Source organism: Heterodontus francisci, chromosome 5, assembly GCF_036365525.1.
Source record: "Heterodontus francisci isolate sHetFra1 chromosome 5, sHetFra1.hap1, whole genome shotgun sequence".
In the NCBI taxonomy this organism is placed as follows: Eukaryota; Metazoa; Chordata; class Chondrichthyes; order Heterodontiformes; family Heterodontidae; genus Heterodontus; species Heterodontus francisci.
This window is the reverse complement of record NC_090375.1, coordinates 172,066,288-172,089,249: the sequence shown is the minus strand read 5'-3', so window position 1 is coordinate 172,089,249 and position 22,962 is coordinate 172,066,288. Positions and strand designations below refer to the sequence as shown.

At 42.9% G+C, this 22,962-nt stretch overlaps 2 protein-coding genes across 2 annotated transcripts in view; one reads left to right on the top strand and one right to left on the bottom strand.

Moving 5' to 3' along the window:
• The window catches only part of dok6 (docking protein 6), a 506,642-nt gene extending 492,570 nt beyond the window's left edge, over positions 1–14,072 (top strand). The window contains exon 9 of the transcript XR_010975088.1: positions 247–14,072. The gene's annotated coding sequence lies outside the window, so the exon portion shown is untranslated. The remainder of the gene's footprint in view (positions 1–246) is intronic.
• Positions 14,073–14,108: 36 nt separating this feature from the next.
• The window catches only part of rttn (rotatin), a 336,287-nt gene continuing 327,433 nt past the window's right edge, over positions 14,109–22,962 (bottom strand). The window contains exons 52-54 of the mRNA XM_068032345.1: positions 20,189–20,273; positions 20,033–20,093; positions 14,109–17,345 (exon numbers count right to left, since the gene is read on the bottom strand). Coding sequence (XP_067888446.1) covers positions 17,241–17,345; positions 20,033–20,093; positions 20,189–20,273 — 251 coding nt within the window. The 3' untranslated portion in view covers positions 14,109–17,240. The remainder of the gene's footprint in view (positions 17,346–20,032; positions 20,094–20,188; positions 20,274–22,962) is intronic.

The window sequence follows — 22,962 nt, the reverse complement described above, 5'->3', positions numbered from 1 at the left end:
GGCGGGGAAGGGGGAATCCCTGCAAGTGTATACTGTTGGGGGGAGGATGGTGTGGGGCTGGGGGGTACTCGGCAACTGTATAGGTTTATTTTTTGGGAGGTCCAGTGCAGGCAACTCGAATGGTATTGGTATGGTCACAATGGCTCGCACTTATTGAAAGGTTGTGAGAGCAAAATCACTCCATACCATACAGCTAATGCCGAAATCTTGCAGAACCAAAATTAACACAAATCTTTGCCCAGATAGGTGTACTTTACCTTTTGAAGGAAGTCGAATTTACAAGGAGGATAGAGATGGATATGAAACACCCTGTTTTTTAGGATCCCCGTGCTGTGCTGAAGCATCTCCACCAGAGGCAGGCCCAAGAGGCAGCTGCGGCTCAAGAGGACGCTCTTAGACATGGGCAGCAGCAGCCGCCAAGGCGAAGAAGAGCCCAGTAACACCAGTGAGTGTATAGGACTCGGATGACATACCCACAGATGTCTGAGTGCAACTGCCAGAGACGACTGCGGATGTCCAGAGAGGCCGTCACAAACCTCTGCGCACTGCGGAATGATAATTTGCAACCAATGGGTTTTGGTGGTTACCCTATGCCTGTGGCCCTCAAAATTACCTTGGCCCTAAATATTTATGCCTCTGGATCATTCCAGGGATCCACCGACGACGTTTGTGGGTTCTCTCAATCTGCAGCGCACCGCTACATCAAGGAGGTGATCAATTCTTTGTTCAGGAGGGCTAGCGACTATGTCCGCTACAGGACAAATCCTGAAAATCAGGCCAAGAAGGCCATTGGATTTGGGGCCATTGCGGGATTCCCATAGGTCCAAGGTGAGATTGACTGCACGCATGTGGCCATCAAGGCTCCCACAGACCAATCGACTGCCTTCATAAACAGAAAAGGTTTTCATTCAATTAATGCCCAACTTGTATGTGACCATAGGAGGTGCTTCCTGCAAGTATGTGCCCACTTCCCAGGTAGCTGCCATGACTCATACATACTATGCCAGTTCCAGGTGCCACTGCTTTTCACTCTGTCCCACTTGCCTTCAAGGGTGGATTCTTGGGGATAAGGGCTACCCCTTGATGACATGGCTTCTGACGCCAGTAAGGAACACCAGCAATGATGCTGAAGAGTGTTATAACGCCTGCTACCGCTCCACCAGAGCGACCATCGAGCAGGCCATTGATATGCCGAAGAAGCGGTTCCACTGCCTCAATAGATGTGGTGGAGCCCTTCAGTATGCACTACAGAAGATTGGGCACATGGTTGCAGTCTGCTGCGTTCTGCACAACATTGCACTACAGAGGGAGGAAGCCTTGCAAGATGAAGAAACATGGGAGCATCAGACACCCTCTGAAAAAAAGGATACAGAGGGCGCACAAGGTCAAGCAGGCATGGAAGATCAAACAGCAGTGATGGAGGCCAGACGTGGTGCACAGAGCGCAAAGGAGGCAAAGCAGAGACCAATAATGTCCTGTTTTCACAATCCATGATTTTCAATAAATATGTTTGCTAACAAAACTCAATGTCATGCATGTAGTTTCAAGCCCTCTGCCTCCGTAACATCTGTCTCTCCAGCATGAATGGCAGCAACAAATTGAGCCAGTGCACATGTGACATCATTCATGTAATGAAGCATCATGCATTTTAGCATGGTAATGATGTCAGTGATCACAATGGCAATGCTGTAAGGCTTATGATGGAATTGCAGGACACACAATCACTCCATGGTGGAATGTGGTTTTCAAACAATGATGGCTGATGATTGGCAGGAAAACACATTTAAAGTAAACATGACCTATCTGTCTCACCCCTGAATATCTATGTGTGACAAGGTGTCTTTTTAATATGTTTGCGGGTACTCCTTCACAGTGTAACCCCTGAGCTAGCAGCTGGACTGGAGGCAGGCTGCTGATCATGATGCCCCTTGGCTTGGGATGACTCCGGCGGTCGTCCTCTGCGTGCCTGAGGCCTGGAAGGCCCCGGCTGCCTGAAGTCTTCCTGCACTGATGCAGGACTATCCTCAGGCGTTGCGGCTGCTGGATCTGGACTCACTGGTGGAGGGGCTAAGGAGCCCGTGTCCACACTCATTTCACCCTGAGGGGAGACCCCAGCTGTGGAGTACATCCTCTTCTCCTACCTCTCAAGGCTCATTGGAAATTCCCTGCTCTCCAGAGAAGGACTAGGAGCGGGAACATTCTCCATGCTCCTGGTCCTTCTCTTGCCCTGCCACTGCTGTTTTGAAGTCATGGCCAAGGCTAGGGTTTGCAGGTCATAGCGCATCTGTGGGATCTGGCTCTCCATGTGGGTTGCCAACCTCTCGACGGATGAAGCCATGCGCTGATATGCCTGGGACATGGCAGCAGTCATAGCATGGATGGACTTTTCCATCGTCCTCTCATGGCTGCGCATGGCCTTGGGCATCTCCATCAGATGTTGGCTTACCTCTCCCTGAAACACCAGCATGCCCTGTGCTGCCGACACCAGAGGCTCGTCATCAGCCTGGGGCTCAGCATAGGCCTGGACATCCAGAGTCCGCTGACTGTCAGAGGCTTCAGCTGTCTCTGTTGCAGCTAGCTGCTCGGGCACATGTGCATCACCCTCACCAGCTTCACCCCGAATCTAATGCAGATCGGATACCCACCGAGGTGAGAGTATCTGCACTGGTGGAAAGTGCAGAGTGTCATGAGACGGTGCATCCTTTAAGTGTTGCTTGTCCTCAGAGGTTGTCAATGTTTCCTCATTATCTGAAACCATTTGTGAGTGCTAACCTGCAAGATAAAATGTAATGATAGACATTTAGGTATTCAGGTACACATGTCCCAATGATGACAGAACTGTGTTTCTCGATAAAATGTCATTTTGATTCATTCGGTGTTTGTCAGTAATCACTCTTTTCAACTGGGAACCCGAGCTCGACGTCCAATAAGGCACGTGCTCCTTGGCTTCCGGCTAACGCGAGCGCCTCCTCTTCGGCCCAAGACAGAGGCCACAGGTCGGGCACCCCACCACGGGTCCTGGCCACCTTTGCTACTGTTGTGGGCCCTCTTCCCCCAAAGATCAAGAATGCAGCTATTGTTACATTCCAAATGTCTCTACAGCATGTCAATGCTAACATGGGCCCCTCTTCTGCACCTGGAGGATGTCACTGCTCTCCTACTGACTCTATCTGTCTTGGGTCACAATTGGGCTAAGATAAAAATGAGGGAGACTGGTCTCACTTATGCATTCAGTCATCTACTATCATTATGCTATGACCTTCCTATCATTGGAAGGCTCTGTCAACCGTGTGTCTTTACGCTTGTGGGCAAGCAGATCACAGCAATCTATGTGAAACTGCACAACTTACCTTGGTTGAGCGTAGGAGGTCGTTGATCCTCTTCCTACACTGCACCCAGTTACGACGGATGACCCCATGGCTACTAAACTCTTCAGCGATCTCTGTCCAGGCTTGCTTGGTCAGGCGGGAGGACCTCTTCTTGTCATCACTGGGAAAGAGGACCTGCCGCCTTTCCCTTGCAGCCTGGAGGAGAATCAGCAGGGAGGCATCAGTGAATTGTGGGGCCACCCTTGCTCTGACATCTGACATGGTCAGAATGATGCCTGGGGGGCTGCTTATTGAGTTGTGAAATTATGGAAAACCACTGAAGTGTTGCTGCAGTAAACTGCTGTTCAGCGCAAGGAGAGTAAATACAGGCCTGGCAGCCTTTTAAAGATGACGCCAGCACCTGCTCCAACATCAAGTTGCAATGTGATTGGGGGCTGGCCGCTGTCATTATGCAAAATGGCCACTCACCACGTAAATGCAGCAACACGGCTGCAAACATCACAAGCGGGCCCACCGCCATTTATCGCACCCGCTGCTGGATAATGAAATCCAGCCCCGCAAATGTGCCTTGAATGATGATGATGCAATCAAAGCCGCACAATCCATGAAGAACTTATGGCGAAATTCTGGCATGTTAGAACCCTGTGGAGGTGACGCAAAACCTAACCTTGATTGGGGTATTTTCTATAAGCAGGAGAATATGGGAATCGACATAACCCAATGTGACCCTTTCTGCTCTACTCAGGAGCAGATAAATCTGAGTTCTTGCTCAATCTGTAGTGATACAGTTGAATAGCTATGTCACCACCTCCAGATCATCTTGGGGTCAGCCTTCTTAATTATACCCCTAATGATCATTTCAGAGGTTGGTTGGAAATCCCGAGCTGCATTATACCAGTAGCAGTTCCACTGGGTTGGGAATGCTTTTTGCAGAAACCTGCTTGAAGGTGTTTATGTCCTCTGCACAACAACTCACAGTAAACATATGAAGGACAGACCCAAGTGTCTTTGCCTAAAGCGCATCACATGGCTGATGAGCAGCTTTCTTGAGTTATGTTGGCTTCAAGATTAATTTGCCAGCAAAGATCAAAGCAAAGTGTGAGAAACGTGTCTGGTCCATTTCCAGCTCCACAATTGAAATGGGAGGAGTACACTGCATTAACTTTATTGGACTATTGCTATCATTAGGATTATTTATAATTGTTAAACCGATAAATTCCATCAGCATCCTGTTACACAACCTTAATCATTAATGCTGCACCAGAAAAGTCATTACTTCAGGGATCAGCAGAGAACAGAGGCTTTTTCTGACAACTTTGCTGTAACTTCATCTATCTGCAGAACTAGTATCAAAAGAGGCTCCAGTTCAGTTCCAAAACCATGACCTTTACTTGTAGGGAAGCAGGAAAACACGTGGTTTACCCGACAAGCTTTTGACAATCAGAAATTTACGAGATTCACAATTAACAGTCAGAAATGCCAATCAGAGCGCACACATAACTGTGATAGGCAAATAAATGCATACATTTCCATTGGTAGTGGTATGCTTTTGGTGTAAAAGCAGAAAATGTTGGTAATGATTAAGAGGTCAGGCAGCATCTGTGGATAGACAACACTGTTCAGAGAAATGTTTTTTTGAGTTTGGTCTGTCTCCCGTCCCTATGCTTAGAGTGTGGCAATTGTTGAAATAAATGTCCTGATAGTTCAACGCTCATAGATCACACCGGTCCTGTTAAGTGGCGCAAAAATAAAATGCCATCAGTTTCCTGTTTTCCAACACAGACACTGACAGTGGAAAAATAAGAACAGGAAATTATATCTGCAGTACCATCCTGACTTGGAATTATATCGCCATTCTGTCACTGTCGCTGGGTCAAAATCCTGGAACTCCCTTCCTAACAGCACTGTGGGTGTACCTACCCAACATGGACTGCAGCGGTTCAAGAAAGCCTCTCAAGGGCGATTAGGGATGGGCAATAAATGCTGACCTAGCCAGCGATGCCCACATTCCATCCCATGAAGAAATAAAAAAAGGTATTTTGGATAGTGTCTTCAAAAGCCAGTGTACAATCATTCCCAGCAACTATGTTTGTTTAGTAGAGACATTTAAAAGCCTAAAAAATATAGATTTTTTTATTGAAGGTTACCTAATCTTGTTTGTCTAAGAGCTTTATTAGAACTGAGATGTAGATTTGGAGTGATTTTTGCATGGAGACTGGATGTAATTATTGGTATGTGTTGTCCATAGAGATCTTTCACACCAGTATTGAGTCATATTCCAGTTTATTTTCCATGTTGTTAGAAGCAGTGTCAGGTCATGGGGTGGTTTGTTTCAGTTCCTTCTACTATGTGCCATATTACCATATACTCTGGGAGGAACTTGCAGTATTTTTTGAAATGTCGATTAATATATCCTCCAGTTCCCATATGTGAAAGAAGCAAACTCATTCCTGCAACATTGCATTTAGTTTTCTGAAATACTGATTTACATTATGTTTGAAATTTCAATCTGAAACTAGGGACTTAAATCTAAACAAAGGAAACTACAAAGGTATGTGGGGCAAGTTGGCTGTGGTAGATTGGGAAATTACATCAGAAGGTATGATGGTAGACAGGCAATGGCTAGCATTTAAAGAATTAATACGTGGTTTACAACAAATTCATATTCCTTTGAGGCACAAAAGCCCAGCAGGATAGGTGAACCAACCACGGCGAACAAGAGAAGTTAAGGATTGTATTAGATCAAAGGAAGAGGCTTATAAAGTCGCCAAAAAAGTAGTAAGCCTGAGAATTTTGAGCATTTTAGAATTCAGCAGAGGAGGACCAAGAGATTGATAAGGAAAGAGAAAATAGAATATGAAAGTAAACTAGCGAGAAACATAAAATAGACTGTAAAAACTTCTATTGGTATGTAAAAAGGAAAGATTAGCAAAGACAAATGTGGGCCCATTACAGGCAGAGACAGGAGAACTTATAATGGGGAATAAGGAAATAGCAGAGAAACTAAACAAATACTTTGTGTCTGCCTTTACAGAGGAAGATACAAAAAATCTCCCAAAAATACTAGGGAACCAAGAGATTAGCAAGAATGCGGAACTGAAAGAAATTAGTATTAGTATAAAAGTAGCACTGAGAAATTAGTGGAACTGAAAGTTGATAAATGTTGATGATCTATATCCCAGAGAGTTGAAAGCGGTGATTGTAAAGGTAATGATGCGTTGGTGGTCATCTTCCAAAATTCTATAGATTCTGGAACAGTTCATGTAGATTGGAAGGTAGCAAATATAAGTCTGCTATTTAAGAAAGGAGGGAAAGAGAATACAAGGACCTACAGACCTGTTAGCCTGACATCAGTAGTAGGGAAAATGCTAGAATCTATCATAAAGGATGTGATAACTGGACACTTAGAAAATAATGATATGATTGGGCAGAGTCAACATGGATTTATGAAAGGAAATCATGTTAGACAAACCTGTTGAAGTTTTTTGAGGATGTAACTAGCAGAATAGATAAAGGGATGTGGTGTACTTGGATTTCGCTAAGGTCCCACACAGGAGGTTAGGAAGCAAAATTAGAGCACATGGGATTGGAGGTAATATACTGGCATAGATTGAGATTTGGTTAACGGATAGAAAACAGAGAGTAGGAATAAACGCGCCATTCTCAGGTTGGCAGGCTGTGACTAGTGGGGTACTGTAAGGATCAGTGCTTGGGTCCCAGCTGTTCACAATCTATGTCTATGATTTGGATTAGGGGATTAAATGTAATATTTCCAAATTTACTGATGACATAAAACTAGCTGGGAATGTGAATTGTGAGGAGGATGCAAAGCGGCTTCAAGGGGATTAAGACAAGCTAAGCGAGTGGGCAAGAACATGGCAGATGGAATATAATGTGGAAAAAAATGTGATGTTATCTACTTTGGTAAGGAAAACAGAAATGCAGAGTATTTCTTAAATGGTGAGAGATTGAGAGGTGTTGATGTCCAAAGGGAACTAACTGGGTGTCCTTGTTCATAAGTCACTGAAAGCTAACGTGCAGGTGCAGCAAGCAATTAGGAAGGCTGATGGTATCTTGGCCTTTATTGCAAGAGGATTTGAGTGCAGGAATAAAGACTTGCTGCAATTGTATAGAACCTTGCTGAGACTGCATCTGGAGTATTGTGTACAGTTTGGTCTCTTTACCTAAAGAAGGATATACTTGCCATAGAGAGAGTTCACCAGACTGATCCCTAGGATGGTGGGAATGGCCTTTGAGGAAATAATTGAGGAGACTGGGCCATCGGTTCAGCCATGAACTTATTGAATGGCGGAGCAGGCTCGAAGGGCCAAGTGGCCTACTCCTACTCCTAATTCGTATGTTTGTATGTTCATATGATCTCATTGAAGCAAACAAAATTCTTGCAGGGCTCAACACAGTTGGTTCAGGAAGGATGTTTTCCCTGGCTGGGGGGTCTAGGACCAGAGGACACAGTCTCAGAATAAGGGGTAGGCCATCTAGGACTGAGATGAGGAGGAATTCCTTTACACAGAGGGTGGTGAGTCTGTGGAGTTCTCTAACCCATTGAGTATATTCAAGACAGAGATCAATAGATTTCTAGATATTAAAGGGAGCAAGGGATATGGTGATAGGATGGGAAAATGGCATTAAGGTAGATCAGCCATGATCTAGCTGAATGCGGAGCAGGCTCAAGGGGCCAAATGGCCTACTCCTGCTCCTATTTCCTATGTTTAACCTTTGAAAAGAAAAGGTTGAGAAGTGATTTGGTAGAGGTATGCAAAATTGTGAGGGGTCTGGGCAGATTCAACAGGGAAAAACTGTTGCCATTGGCAGAAAGTTTCAGAACCAGAGAACGCTGATTTAGGTGAATGGTAAAAGAACCAAAGGTGACATGAGGAAAAACTTTTTTACTCTGCAAGTGGTTAGGATCTGGAATACTCTGCCTGGAAGTATGGTGAAGGCAGATTCAATAGTAGCTTTCTAAAGGCATTTGGATAATTGTTGAAGAGAAAATATTTGCAGGGGTGTGGGATAAAGGCAGAGGAGTGGGACTAGCTGAGTTACTCTTGCAGAGAGCTAGCATGGACACAAAGGACTGAATGACCTCCTCCTGTGCTATAACTATTCTATGATTCTATGATACTTCCAGCATGTCATGGAGCATGGCACAGTTTTGACCTGGTTAAACTGAAAAGAAATCTGAAATGATTCATGTTGTCAACCGAATGACATTGGCTTCCCTACTCAAGATGGGGAAATCACATTTCTGTCAATTGGCCTCTGTCTTCAGACAACAGTAGAGTCAACACAGCACCGACTCTTGTCAAAGTAAAATGTCTTCTCTAATGTGATTACATTCGTAAGAAATGATTGGGAAAACGGATCAGTGCAAGTATTTACCAATGGACGTTGATCTTGATATGCAGTGGGACACAAAGGAGAGCATATTCTGCATCCTTGCAGTTAAGAAAAATAAGAAAGATTTTGCATCAGCAAGGTTCTATACAATTGCAACAAGTCTTTACTCCTGTACTCAAATCCTCTTGCAAGCCCTTACAGCGCTCCTACGAACTGCAATGTGATAATGGCCAGATAATCTGTTTTATGGTGTTGATTGAGGAATATGTATTGGCCAGGTCACTGCAGACAACTCTTTGCTTTATAACAAAATAGTGAAGAGAGGGTGCTGAGGCTTTTCTAACAATTATCTTTACATAATCACAGTTGGTGAGCGCTTTTCTGTTCCACCTCCAATCCGTGACCAGAAGGCTTTAAATATATTAAATGCAGCTGTGCCCAGATTGGTTTCACTTACAGTTCATGAAGCTGATGTGAGTATTAAAGCTGTTTAATCTGCTTTATGAAAGTACTTACCAAATCCTTTCATTGTCCCAGCGTTGGTCTTTCATAGAAGCAGAGTGCAAACCATGCTGATCACAGATGTTTACGAAAGGATTCACCTGCTTTTGAAAAGATGCCAAAATAACAAACAAACCCACACACAAGGAGAAAGCGAAGGACATGCTGGCTGGGATTTTATGGGCCCCTCTGAGGCAGGGTCAGAGGCGGGGTGGGCGGGGGCACGGAGTATCGCGCCGGGAAGCAGTGGGCCCATCACCAAGCGATCTTCCCGGGCAGGATAGGCCAACGACGGCCTTCCTGCCAAGAGGCCAATTGAGGCCCACACGTGCTGCTGGGATCTTACCAGTGACAGGGGGTGCACCACCACACAGGGTGGGCGCCTTGTAACATGAGGGGTCCTCCCTGCGGGGATGGGGGGGTCCCTCCTCTGTGGGCAATTTGTGATCATGCAGGAACCCCGCTGGGACCCACTTTACCTCCCTCCCACCCCGGACTGCGTGACCAACCCCTCCCCCCCCCCCCCCCCCCCCCAACGCAGAGGCCTTCCGGACTGGCCCCCACGACCCGCCTCACTTACCTGAGGTCCAAGGTTCCAGCGCTGGGCCCGGGACAAGACCTCTGCAGTACAAGCAGTGGCCACTGTTCCCAGTGGCACTGCCATTACTACTGAGCTGCCAGCCCTCTGATTGGCTGGCAACTCATGAAGGCGGGATCCCTGTCTTTAAAGGCGATCGGGGGGAACACAAAAAGGCAGAAGTAGGTTTTGCCCCGCCTTTTCGGCCCGGCACAAGGAGCCCTGCCTTCAACACAAATTCCAGTTCAATGCTGTACAAGTTATTATGAAATGGACTCTTAATGCCAGGTTATCTAATTCCCTCCCTAAACCTCTCCAAACAAAACCTCTGTCACCTACTTTAATACTCCTTTATGCCTACCTCTTTGACCAAGCTTTTGGTCACCTGTCCGAGTAACCTTTTGGTGTCTATTTCTTTTGATAACACTCCAATGAAGTACCTTGGGATGTTTTATTATATTAAAGGCACTATATAAATGCCATCAAATGTTGTTGGGTTGTCATTGCTGCAGGAGATTTGTACATTAGGAACTGGTGGTACTGACGGGACATAAGATCAATATAAAAACAGCTGGAGGAAGCCAGTGCACAGCTGGAGATCAAGCTCTTTAAATGCTGAGTTACTGCACCCATTCATCTGTTAACCAGTCATTGATTGTGAACAGTGAGATCAACAGAAGAAGATCAGCAATATATTTCCTCACTGTGTTCAGGCAATAACTTCACCATAACTCAGTGCTGTTTCATTCAGGCATGTGAAGAACTGAGAAGCTCAAATTTTTTTCATTATAAAATTAATTTTCCAAAACATGAATGGAGTGTCGCTATATTCAAAGTTACTATACGCAAATTCCACAGATCAATAGCTAGATCCATATTATAGCAGCTGTGATGTCAAATCCTAATAAAACTGCCACATTTTTATAAGTTATACCATTTGGTAAAGTGCAAAACAAACTAATCCAGAAAATTATGGGCAATCTAAGTGCAAATATAGGACTCCTGCACAGTTGAACTTACAATTGTGAGGGTCCTGAATAAAGTTAGATGGGGGACCCCACCCAATAAGGGTAATTTTGGCCTTGGGCTCGAGTGTAAAATGGGCGATATCAGCTCGACCACAGGTTAAACACCCCTCCTGAATTTCATTTTCATTGAAGTTTATAGGAGAGGTGTAACAGGCAGTCCAGTCAATTTCACCCATTTTACCCTATCACCCAAAGTCAAAATTCCCCCCGGTTTGTCCTTATCAAACAAATCAACACACACACAGACATATCCCTTAAAAAAACTTTCGGGAGGCTCATCCATTAAGACTCAGTCACATAAAGAGAAATATTAGCATTGGCATAATTTGAAATAAACACTAAATTTATTCGCAGCTGTTGAATCATGTTAGAAGGAAGGAACAATCCGACAATCGATATGAAGAAATGTTATCCAAAAAAAAAGTGATCTCCTGCCCCTTTACCAGTGCAATTACAGTTTGGGTTTTCAGAGGCAAGTTATGGTTGCAAAGTAATACATTTGTGATACTTATCAAAGTCATTTGTGGCACTGGGACATGAAAGTTCACAGCCTCCAAGAAGGAACAAATACAAGTTAACAGTGCCAAAAGTGAATATACATATTTATCTAAAACAAGTCAGCTCTTCCAAGGTAGGAATGTTGTAGTTGTGTACAGTGATGAAAGAGGAATTTGCTAAGAGGAGCACCTCTGGCCTTTCATAATCTTTGACCTCAGACTTCTATTTTATGTGAGTTAAGTCTGCTTTATTCCAGCTGCAGCTAACATACTGTTACTGGGGGAAAGAAATTGTTGACATAGAAAAGAAGTAGTTTTAACATGTGCATTCTGGAATTCATGCTTCACTACGATCTTAGTTGTGTAAAAAACCGATGCACGATCTTTCCCACATTTGTGTTGCTTTCTCACTCTCCACCTTCATATTAGTCAAAGTTAGTGCTCCCGACGTAGAGCCTCGTTCCGTGGGAGATCTGATCAGACTGGTGCCCCGATTTATGACTATCCCAAATCTTTTTGGTTTTTAATTTTAATCAATAATAAATAAATAATACTTGAAGATATCTCAATATGAGTTATTGGTCAAGAGATTCACCAAAAATGGATTATATGCCATCAGCTACAGAATTATTTTGTAGGAGAAAACAATGGTCACACTCACTGGTTGACCATCTGTTGCAGAAGTCACACCAAATACAAAATAAACTGTTAAACAAGTGAAATTCAGATTGCTGAAGCAGCAGTGGCGTCACTGATTACAAATTAATAACACCCCATTTTCCATTTGACCTGAAAAACATCATACACCATAAGGTGGACTAGCTCTGGATCCATGTATTCTACATGGTTAGATTTGATTCACAAGAAAGTAAGCTGGATTTACTCTGAATCACAGTTGGGAGAAAGCAACCCAGTGCTTTTATGGGAGTGACTTTAGCCTGAAATCCCATTCACAAGGTCTCAGAATTCTGCATCTGACAGTATGAATTTGCATCTTCCTCCAGAACTAAGATAAAGGTGAAATGCACTGGATGGTGGGTGCTGTTTGTCAGCATGAGTGTGGCTTTTTACTTACAAAGGGTCTTGTTGCATTGTTCTGCAGTGCACAAGTGAAGCTGCAGATGTCGTAAACAGGCAACAGCTCAGGCAGAAACCAACAATTAGTGGTCACACTTCTTTTGTGAGAAGTTTCTTCCACAGATATTTGAAATGATCTTTCCCACTCTGTCTCAGAAGGTTATTAAAGCCTCAAATGTTTAACATGAAATTATAACGAATGCTTATTTCACTGTGATGTACATAATTCATTAAAGAGACAAGACAGAGATTGGTACTACCTAAAGCTATGTTTTTTCCCATAGTGTGCTGTTTTGACATAAATTTGTATTATGTCCATAACTTTATTTGTGGAACTTTTCTAACTATACTGCTAACTTGCCTCTCCATCCAGTCCCCTTCCCCTTTATCATGATTTCCATCTCCTAGTTTTTAAAACAGTCACGTTATTTTCCCTCCATATTTCCTGCACTGTGACTCTCTTCTACTGTGTGCACATTTCTTTTTTCTGTTGGTTATTTGCTCTCCTTACACTCAAAACCTTGTATGCTGTAAATCTGAATAGGTCTTGAGAAAATCTAGTGTGTAAATGGAATCAGTTGTACATTTAGACTTTAAGCTCCTGTTTAATAACACAGCAGGTATTTCAAATGTTCTAAGTCATGCACTTTGCACACTGGGCTGGCAACTATGTTCGATCATAGTTTACTCACTTCCATTCTGCTCATACCAACCTATATACGCTGGTTCTGTCAATCTTCAAAAATGCAAATGCATGAAATCAGGAATTCACTGACTTCAGTGAGATCCCAACGTTTATGGCCTTCTAGATTTGCTTATAAGGTTCACTGTTTAAACTACAAGCCTGTAGCACAGAGGTTGTTTAATCTTATGCGTTGTCTGTTTCTTTGAACCGTGTCATTTTCAATATTGTGGAAAATTAGATTGTACATTGTATTCATATTTGTTATGTTGCATTTTAGCAAATCATGTGTGTTCAGTTGCATTTTTTAAAACAGAAAGTTAGTCATTTGCTTGTGAATTCTGTATTGGTCATGTCCAACACCCATTTGAAACGTAAAGGCCTACTTGTCATCATGGTAACATGTCTTGTAAGACATTTTAGCATGGTTGTATACTGAGGTTAGTGCAATTGGCAAAACAACCACATCCCTGACTGCATCGAATGCAACAAAAGCTATAGTAAAAATGTGAAAGCTACCTTGCAAAACGTTATGATGTGTCGATTGAGTATTGTTGCAAGTCAGCAGCAGCCAATGAGGTTTTGGACTGGCAAAGCTTTAACAGTAAATTATTTCCAGGAATTGAGTACCTGCCTAGAAATTCCCTAATATGATAATGTTATGATGCTACTGATATGGTAGGCGTGAAGAAATCAGTTCACACTCTGAAACTGCTTAGGTGAGTATCATAACTAGCAGTTAGTATCGTACGAAAACGCAGTAAAATAACAATGATCTGCAGTTCCACTTTTAGTTTTTTTTTGTTGTTTGTCTCATGCACTTAATGAAAGGAACAATCCAATGAATCTGAGGTACTGATTTCTAACCAAGTTCATCAGACTGGCCTATATATCTATCAAAACGATATCTGTACCTTAGTCATTATTATCTACTATTTATTTCATGCTTCATGATGTATTTCAGAGAATGGTTTTCAGTAGATGCTATTTTTATGTTGTAATTTATGGTTCTGTGCGACTGCTCATGGAAATAAATTATTGGCTTTATCAAACAGCGGGTTTTGATTTGTGTTTTCTTTTATTTCATACACAATGATATTTGTTGCATTTTATAAAATTAACTACATAAAAGCAGGTTGATTACCATATGTACAGATAGTTCACGATTGCCTGTAACGCACCAAGTACAAAAATCACCTTCAGACTTCCATTTCCTAAATCCATTTGCCTATCATTATAAAGGTATTCAATTTTCATTGGCTTTGCTCAATTAAGGATGTTTATAAGCGAGGTGTTAGTATGTGGTCTTAGAAACAAACTAAATGAAGCCGCTTGAATATAGAACAAATATTTTCATCTGACTGCTGGCTCTGCAGAAAGTTGACTCAGATCACCTGCTGCAAATTTTAAATGCCACTAAAAAAAAATACAATGCATGGAGCTGAATTTTGTTTTGGAGATAGGGGTCCCGGAAGCAGGCCAGAAAGTCAGGGGAGACGCTACCTCGGCCCTCTGTCGGACCCCCATTGCAATTACATGGTGGGCAGTTAATTAACTGCCTGCCATCGGGGACGCTGTCCCTTTAAGGGACGAGCTCCAGCCTCCAGAACTGCCAGCCAATTGGAAGGCCAGCAGCTCGGCAGGATTACTGGGAGCAGTGGCGACTGCCAGAACTGCAGGAGACCAAAGAGTCCAGAGACCCCAGGAAAGGTGAGTGCAATTGGGGTCGCCAGTGCCATTCAGGCAGGCCCGAGTGACGGAGTGAGGGTGTGGGGTTAGTGAGGGCGGGGATGGTCTTCCCGGGACTGGGGGGGGGGGATGGGGGGCAGTGAATGGTGCTGAGGGATCCTTCCGGGGGCCTGAATTTCCCCCAAAGAAGGGACTCCCTGACCCAACTAGGGGACTGCCAGGTTTTACCTGACCGCGTCTCCCTGTGGGAGCAGGCCCCTCCGCCTTCTATTAAATTGAGGCGTAGGCGGGAAGAGGCCCTTAAGTGGACATTAATTGGCCACTTACGGGCCTCAATTGGCCTGGGGCAGGAAGGCTGTCCTCTGCCTTCCTCATCTTGGACTAAATTGGAAGATGTAGGGAAGTGAAGGGCACTCTGCCCCTGCGCCTTCTGATGTAATTTTATGGTGCCCGCCCCCACCATAAAATTCAGCCCATGGTCTATAAGCTACTACTCTTAGCACTATGTGTAACAAAATAATAATTATGCCTTTAATAAATGGGCACACAATGTTTTTACACATAACATGTCAGGTGGGTGAGATGAAGTTCGGTGGGAGGAAACCTGTGCAGTGTATAAACTTCAGCATAGACCTGTTAAGCTGAATGTCCTGTTTCTGTGTTGTAAGTTCTATGTAATTCTATGTCACATGCACAGGAAATATTCTCTAATAACTCTTTTGAGTATTGGAATCTAGACTTGGGAAACCTGATTTCAAATCCCAATCTTCGTTAATTAGTACCCTTAGCATTCCTCCACAGCTTGCGTTTTGCTAGGTTCATTAAGATAGGCAAGGGAGAGGAAGAAAATTAGCTTCCACTAAAATATTTCTCAAAGGTGCTTCCTGTTGAGTCAAGCAAGCGGGACCAGTTGAGGAATTCCACATCTTCAGTTCCCAAAAGTTTGCAAAACAGGTACCTCACAGGAGTGAAGTGTCTTGCACTGGTGGAAGAGTGCAGATTTGAAATAGTTTTGCTGATCTTGGTACCTTCACACTTTCTGTTTGATCATTCATTGATAGGGATCTGCCAATGGCTTCTTACTCACTGCTTGCAGATCATCTCTGTGGTACTCCAGGGTTCTTTATCTGTAACACCCTTCTTTGTTATTTACACAATATCTTTGGTGGCATCATCCAAAATCAAGGAGTAAGCTTTCATGTGATTGCCAATGACCCTCAGCTCTACTCTCCACCTCTTCTATCAATTCCAGAACTGTTGTCACTCTTTCTAATTGCTTGACATTAAGATCCTGATGAGCTGACTGTCCTCCAACTAAATATCAGCAAAGCAATGCTGGCTACTTTTGACCTCCACAAGCGTTCTTCTGACCATGACTCTCGCAATCTTCTTGACTCCCATTTGAATTAAATCCAAATTCCTTTGCTTTTTCCTATCTCCATGATCCCCTCTGGTTCTATATTTCTGTGCATATCCTCTGTCCTCCCAACACTTTCGCAACTTTGGCAATGACTTCTTCAACCACTAATCTCTTTCTGCAGCTCCTTTAATTGGTATCGCCATCACCTCCTTCCCCACTTTCAAAACTTTCCTAAAAACCTTCCCTTTCCTTCTGCTCTGTGACTAATCGGTAAAGGACTCTGGTTTGTGTCTTTGCACTTCAGAACTATGGAACTGTAAGTTGTATTTGTGGAGATCTCAAAGAAGTCTGATGCTGTAAAGAAGATTTTGATCAATTAAGAATGACCAGGGTTGAATAATAAGATGTAAAAAACATACATAATGGGGCACAAGTCAGGAAGTCAAATTAAATGTTTCCTGTGTAAACAAAGAAGCTGGTAGTGAACAATACATTTATGTACCATAGCCTCCCACAGTTTGGTAAAAATGCCTGTTTTTGGCACTTGGCCTGTTCTAAAGTAACGTGATAACTCAATTTCTCTGGGCTCCTAAAAAGTTATATTTAGACACAATCCAAATATCAAAGTGTTACAGAAACTTACAAAAATAAAATACCTCTAATGCCTGCAGCCAAGTTTTGAATTATACCTGAAACTTTAGGGACTGAAGGACTGGTTTAGTTTCTCAGAAACAGCTATTTTCTTTCCATTATGTATATTGCTAAGCTAATATTTCATATAAATTCTAAGTAGCCAAGTATATAGATACAAATATACAGATATTGTCACCAAAATATTATTACATTTACTGGTTAAATATTTGAAAAATGTTCATATGGTGCTTAACGATAAAATATATTGGAGCATTGTTAAAAGTCGAAAGAAGAAAAATCAAATTATTTCTTGCTTCATCCTGTTCTAGGATTACAATAATGTTCACAGTTTAGCTTTGAGATGGAACGAATCTAACAGGCGCCTCGTTAGTGAAGAAAATGAAAACAGAAACATGGGAGCAGTTCTCGGTGTTGAAGATCTGTTCAAGCTCCACTAGTGAAGTTAATGATGGGTCCTTGGTCCGTGGTCAGCTTATGTGTATCAGATTCTACAAGTTAGCATAAATAGCTTCTTCCTGATGCTCCATAGCCCTGGAATTTGCTCGGTCGTAGATGTCAGGCGTTGAATAACTGTTTTGATTGGCTCTTCTTTGCTGTTTGTAAAAAGTGCCATTAGAATTGCAGACAGTGACAATCATTAAACACCAGTTGAACTTTGTTTTTATTTAATAAATAAACTCAAAAAATTGTTGATACCTATTGTAAGGAACACCAGCAAAGTTGACAAAAGAGACAGAGAAGTCAAGGCAAATCAAAAAGTAGCGATGAGACTTTATGTTTGGGTTTTAATCCTATCACCCTGGTTTACTTGATTTACTCTTTTCTGAGAGGAGAATTTATTACAGTAATAATGAAATAAAAACTCTGTGGGATAATTTGTTAGGACAACCTGTCAACCTTTTGTCCAAGCAGTTTAAAGAATCACCAGATGAGTAGTTAGTCAGTTGTGTATAAATTCTGAGGTCACTGTCATCAGCGCAACCAAGCCCAATTCTGTCCTCAGTCGATGTCCACACATGCACGCTGCCAGGAGAAGTTTCCGAAAAACAGTCGGCACTGGGAAGCTTGGATGATTTTATCCTCTACCTTATTCTGAGATAAGCTCAGATGAACCATGCTCCATTACTTTGCTCACAAAATGAAAGGGACTGGCCATTACCGCTATTGTTTATTACATACATTAAACATGCATTGTTCTTTATCAGACACAATCTGACCCTTGAATTAAATTACCTCCTCGTTTTTTTTTTACAACTCGCATTCAAGGTCACATGATTCTGAACTACGTGGACAAAGATACTTTAGAAAAATGATGACTATTTTGTGCTCATTCAGGGTACAAAATTAAACATTTTAAGCTCGATTACTAAAAGCGGAGTAAAATTCCTTCTCAACATTGTGCTGTACTCGAACCTGACAAGAAGCTTCACTCTTTCTGTTCCTGGCATAGGTTGAAGAGAGACAATCTAGTAATGTACTTCCCCCCAATTCCTAATGTAACCAAATACTTAGTAAATACAAAACAAAGATAACTGATTTTTTTTCTTCACATTAACAAGAATAGGAAAATATAGTCAATTGTACAACAAAGACATATGCAACCAGCAAACATTATAGAACCAAGTCTATTTAATCCTTTGGAAGAAAGCTCTTTCTCCTCAAAAGCAAATTGACTAAAACCCATGAATACCCCCCGAAACCCTACAACTATTCACCTTAATCTTTGATCACTTCCCATGGCACAAGATTGCTTTTCTTGGAATATACATTCTGCTCTGTCAAATCTTACCACAACCTTTACTGACCAAACCAGCTATGTGTCTGACTAGCTTTTTAAAGAAGCTAATCAGTTAATCAACATAGCAACAGCTACCTTAGTTGGGAGCTTTTTCACATATCAATTAAAATATGGATTAAAAAAATCCAGACCATAAAATACCTCTGGATATGCTGGGATCATGTCCAACATTGTCCTCCAGTGCTGACTGCATCAGAGCTAGTGGGGTCAGTGGGAGGGTATCTTATTAGCAGGGGCCAGACTGGTCCAACAACCAATTCAAAAGCACCTCCAGTACCGAGTTGGCTATGCCTGCCGAAAAATTCAGGGCCCACCTAGGGCCCAACCACCGATTGGGGGTATTGCTCAGGCATCGCCCTTCCCCACCCCCAGCCATGGTCTACTAACCCCATGATCTTGACCTTCCTGGTGGTGTTTACATACACCCTTGTGGAGGTCTCTACATCTTCACTCACTCAGCATGCTAGCTATCACTGCTACACTAGGCTGTGTTCATCCCAGAGTGGGAACTCCTGGTCCAGGTGTCTTTGTCCCAGCTCCAACTCCTGGCCATTATTTTCCCTATAATGGATGGACAGAAGTTCAGTCCTTTACAACATCAGGAGGAAAATTCTGTGCTTGTGTCCCTAGTTTTACACTCACAGCTCATGTTTTCTGCATTTTGTAGCATTTTAAAACCTAGATCATCACTGCTAATTAAAACAAATCTGCGGTTTAGCTTTGGGGTCTAGACTGAGCCTTCTTAATTTCATTGAAGATTCTTGCAAACAGTATGAAACATTAATTCTATCAGTCCGCATCAGATTTCAATCAAGGTCTTAAAAGTGAACTGACGATATATTACCTTCCATTTTACCTTCCAGTTCCCATGGATGGATGTGGCATAAAAGACTGGGTTGGAAGAGAAGGGGAGCAGACTGGAGTCCCGACCAATAGCAGGGGGAGAGAGTGGTGTAGTGGTAATGTCACTTGACTAGTAATCCAGAGGCCCAGGTGGCATGGAAATATAGATTCAAATGACACAATAGCAACGGGTGGAATTTAAATTCAATTAATTAATAAACAAATCTGGAATTGAAAGTCAGCTCAGTAATAGTGCCATGGAAACTATCAATTATCATAAAAACCCATCTGGTTCATCAATGTCCTTTTAGTAAGGAAATCTGCTGTCCTTACCTGGTCTGGCCTCTATGTGACTCCAGACCCCACAGCAATGTGGTTGACTCTTAACTGCCCTCTTAAATGACCTAGCAAGCCAGTCAGTTCAACAGCAATTAGAGATGGGCAATAAATGTTGGCCTTGCCAGTGATGCCCACAACCCATAAAAGAATAAACAAAAAACATTTTTTTAAAATCTTTTAACCCATCAAGGGACTGGAATTGCAATAAGTTAATTCGAAGTTGATGTGGCCCATCATTAGATTTGCATTAATAGCCAATTAATTTAGTAAACAAGTTAATTGTATCAAAGATTGTCTTACATCATTTCTTTCAGTGTGGCCTTTTTGTAATTGTCTTTTGTTCTTTTTCCATTTCGTTACCCTGAGGAAAAGAATAATGCACATTGGTATGACCAGATTAATCATTTCACTGATCTATTTATAATGCACAATTTACATAAATCACAGAATACATACCTCTTCACACATATTATGGTAACAATGATGACGAATAAAAGGATCCCCAAAGAAACCGCACCAATTATTAGGAACATTATTAAGTCTGTAATTGAACAAGAAAAAAAATTAGCATATAACAGACTAACTTAAAAGGAAATGCTGGAGGCTATTTCTTGACAAATGCCATCCGATCATATTTGCTGCAAATATATTTTGCCTTGCTAATGTTTTGCGCTGTCAACTATTTTGGACTTTTTATCATATAAAAGCAACTGTTCACTCGCTTTGGTTTTCCACCTCCTACAACAACAATCAAGTTTTTATAGTTCAGAAGTTGTTGCACAAATTGTTTTGTGGCACAGCACATTGATGTAACAATGGGCCATAACACGGGATAGGCTGAGGTCAGTATCCCCGAACTGTATGTTAAATAGGGCTGTGATATACTGTTCTGGATACAAAGATTTATCAATATTTCAGGGGAAAGTTAACATGCAAGTAGTCTAAAAATACTAATGAGCAAATATAAAGGGCAATATTTTACCATGGACTTTGGGATTCCAACATCAGAACCAAGTTGGGGTCCTGATCTCATACGTGTTGGCAGCGAGACCAACCCAGAGGTGGTCTCCTAATTGGCTGCCTCCATGCTCACTGTCCTTACTGGGCTCCAATGCTGCCGGCCCAATCATTGGGCCAGTAGCCCCAGAGCCTCAGCAACCCCACCAGGAGACATGGATGCTGCTGAGGTAGGTCTGCAACTTCGAGGATTACTCAAAATGGAGGCACTCTCAGAGGGTAACATTTCATATAATAATCAGAGAAGGGAAGGTGGTCGGATCAGAGGGAAACCCCTCCGGATAGCTTGTTTGAGCTGCAGGTACGGCTTTTCCTGTCTGGGGCCCCATCTTTGGGGGATGCTGCCTTCAGCTGATAGTCCCCTTGGAATGCTGCAGGGAGGCTGCCTCCATGGAACTGGTGGCCTCCGCATGCAGCAGGCGGCCGCTCCACCACCAGCTAGAAACCAGCAAGCCGACAAAATCACCTCTAATTGGCGCCTTATTATTTAAATAGGCTGCCTGTCTCCATTGTGTGGGCAACCAAGGCACATTCCTGCCTGCCCCTGGGAAAATTCCCCGGAACCAGGAATGCATCGGGGCGCTATCCCGACAGTGCTCCCCCCTTTTATCCCAGTCCCTCCCTCTGCCTCTCAGCCCGCTACCACAAGGCTGGGAAAATTCTGCCCAAGCTTTGCCCTTCAGAACAATAGATGCATAACACTCTCTCAAAGTCATTCCCATTATTTCCATTGCAATATTGTAATATTTTGTTCCTATTAAAGATGGACTTTGCTCAGTTGTAGTGTTCCAGCCCTGATCGCAACAGGAATCATGTATAACTTTAATTTAAAGCATTTTCTGATATGATTTAAATAGTCAGTGCACACTAATTTGAGTAGCTTCGGACAGCTTTTTTGCAAGGGGAAAATGTCATTGTAGAGTTAATTCTAAGATTCTGCCTGCTCACCAGGGAGCCACACTTGCAGGGATCGTGGATTGGATAATCCACTGGGGGAAATCATGTTACATCATCCTATCTCTAACTCTGCATTGGGAGCACAGAATTGCCCTTTTTTTTCTTGTACAAGCCTGGCTAGATCATGGTCCACTTCCAAGATGGTGGGTAGGTAATCTGCTCTGACACATCCGTCGATGCCACTCTTCAGCCAGCCATTCAGAGGCAGTCAACATTGACTGAGCAATGATGCACCTTCCAGCTTTTCCTGTATTTGTGGTAGATGTCTGATTTCCCTACTGAAATTGGGAACCTAGTGGAGTGTAGAACTGGAACTGGAAAGTCTCTACACTTTGTGACACCTGTCACTGGGGCTCCATCAAAGCTGAGCCAGATATTTGCATTATCTTCCAGTCTGATATTTTCTGACCAAATGGAGAGAGTGGATCGCAATTTCTTTAGGATGAGGTTTAAATCTCAGCCATACTGCTGTGATAGGTGTTGGCAGAGGCCACACAATTATGCACATATATTAAATGGCCAGAGGACTGTTAACATAATGTGACTACTTCCCAGTACAGAGATGTTATTTCTATCTATGAAGTGTGAGAGTAAATTGATTCAGTTACAGAGTTAGAAGCAATGAGCCATGATATGGCTTCAGATCCAGCTACTGTCCTGCAGAAAGTTGGCATAATGCTGAAAGGGATTATGGACCTTGGTCAAGAGAATGCAGCAATCTTCCAAATGATTTACTGTGGCACTATGGTTGGCAGGGCCCTCAAGCGTATCTGACCCATTTCCCATACTTCTGCCCTCACCCCCTTCCCCTCCCTCCCAGAACCGCGACAGGGTTCCCCTTGTCCTCACTTTCCACCCCACCAGCCTACACATCCAAAGGGTCATCCCCCACCATTTCTGTCACCTCCAGCGTGATGCCACCACCAAACGCATCTCCCCCTCCCAGTCAGCATTCCGAAGGGATCACTCCCTCCGTGTACACCCTGATCTACTCCTCCATTACGCCCAATACCTCGTCCCCTTCCCACGGCATCTTCCCATGCAATCGCAGGAGGCGTAATACCTGCCCTTTTACCTCCTTTCTCTTAACATCCAAGGCCCCAAATACCCCTTTCAGGTGAAGCAGTGATTTACTTGTACTTCTTTCAATTTAATATACTGTATTCGTTGCTCATAATGCAGTCTCCTCTACATTGGGGTGACCAAACGCAGACTGGGTGACCGCTTTGTGGAACACTGCCGCTCAGTCCAAAAAC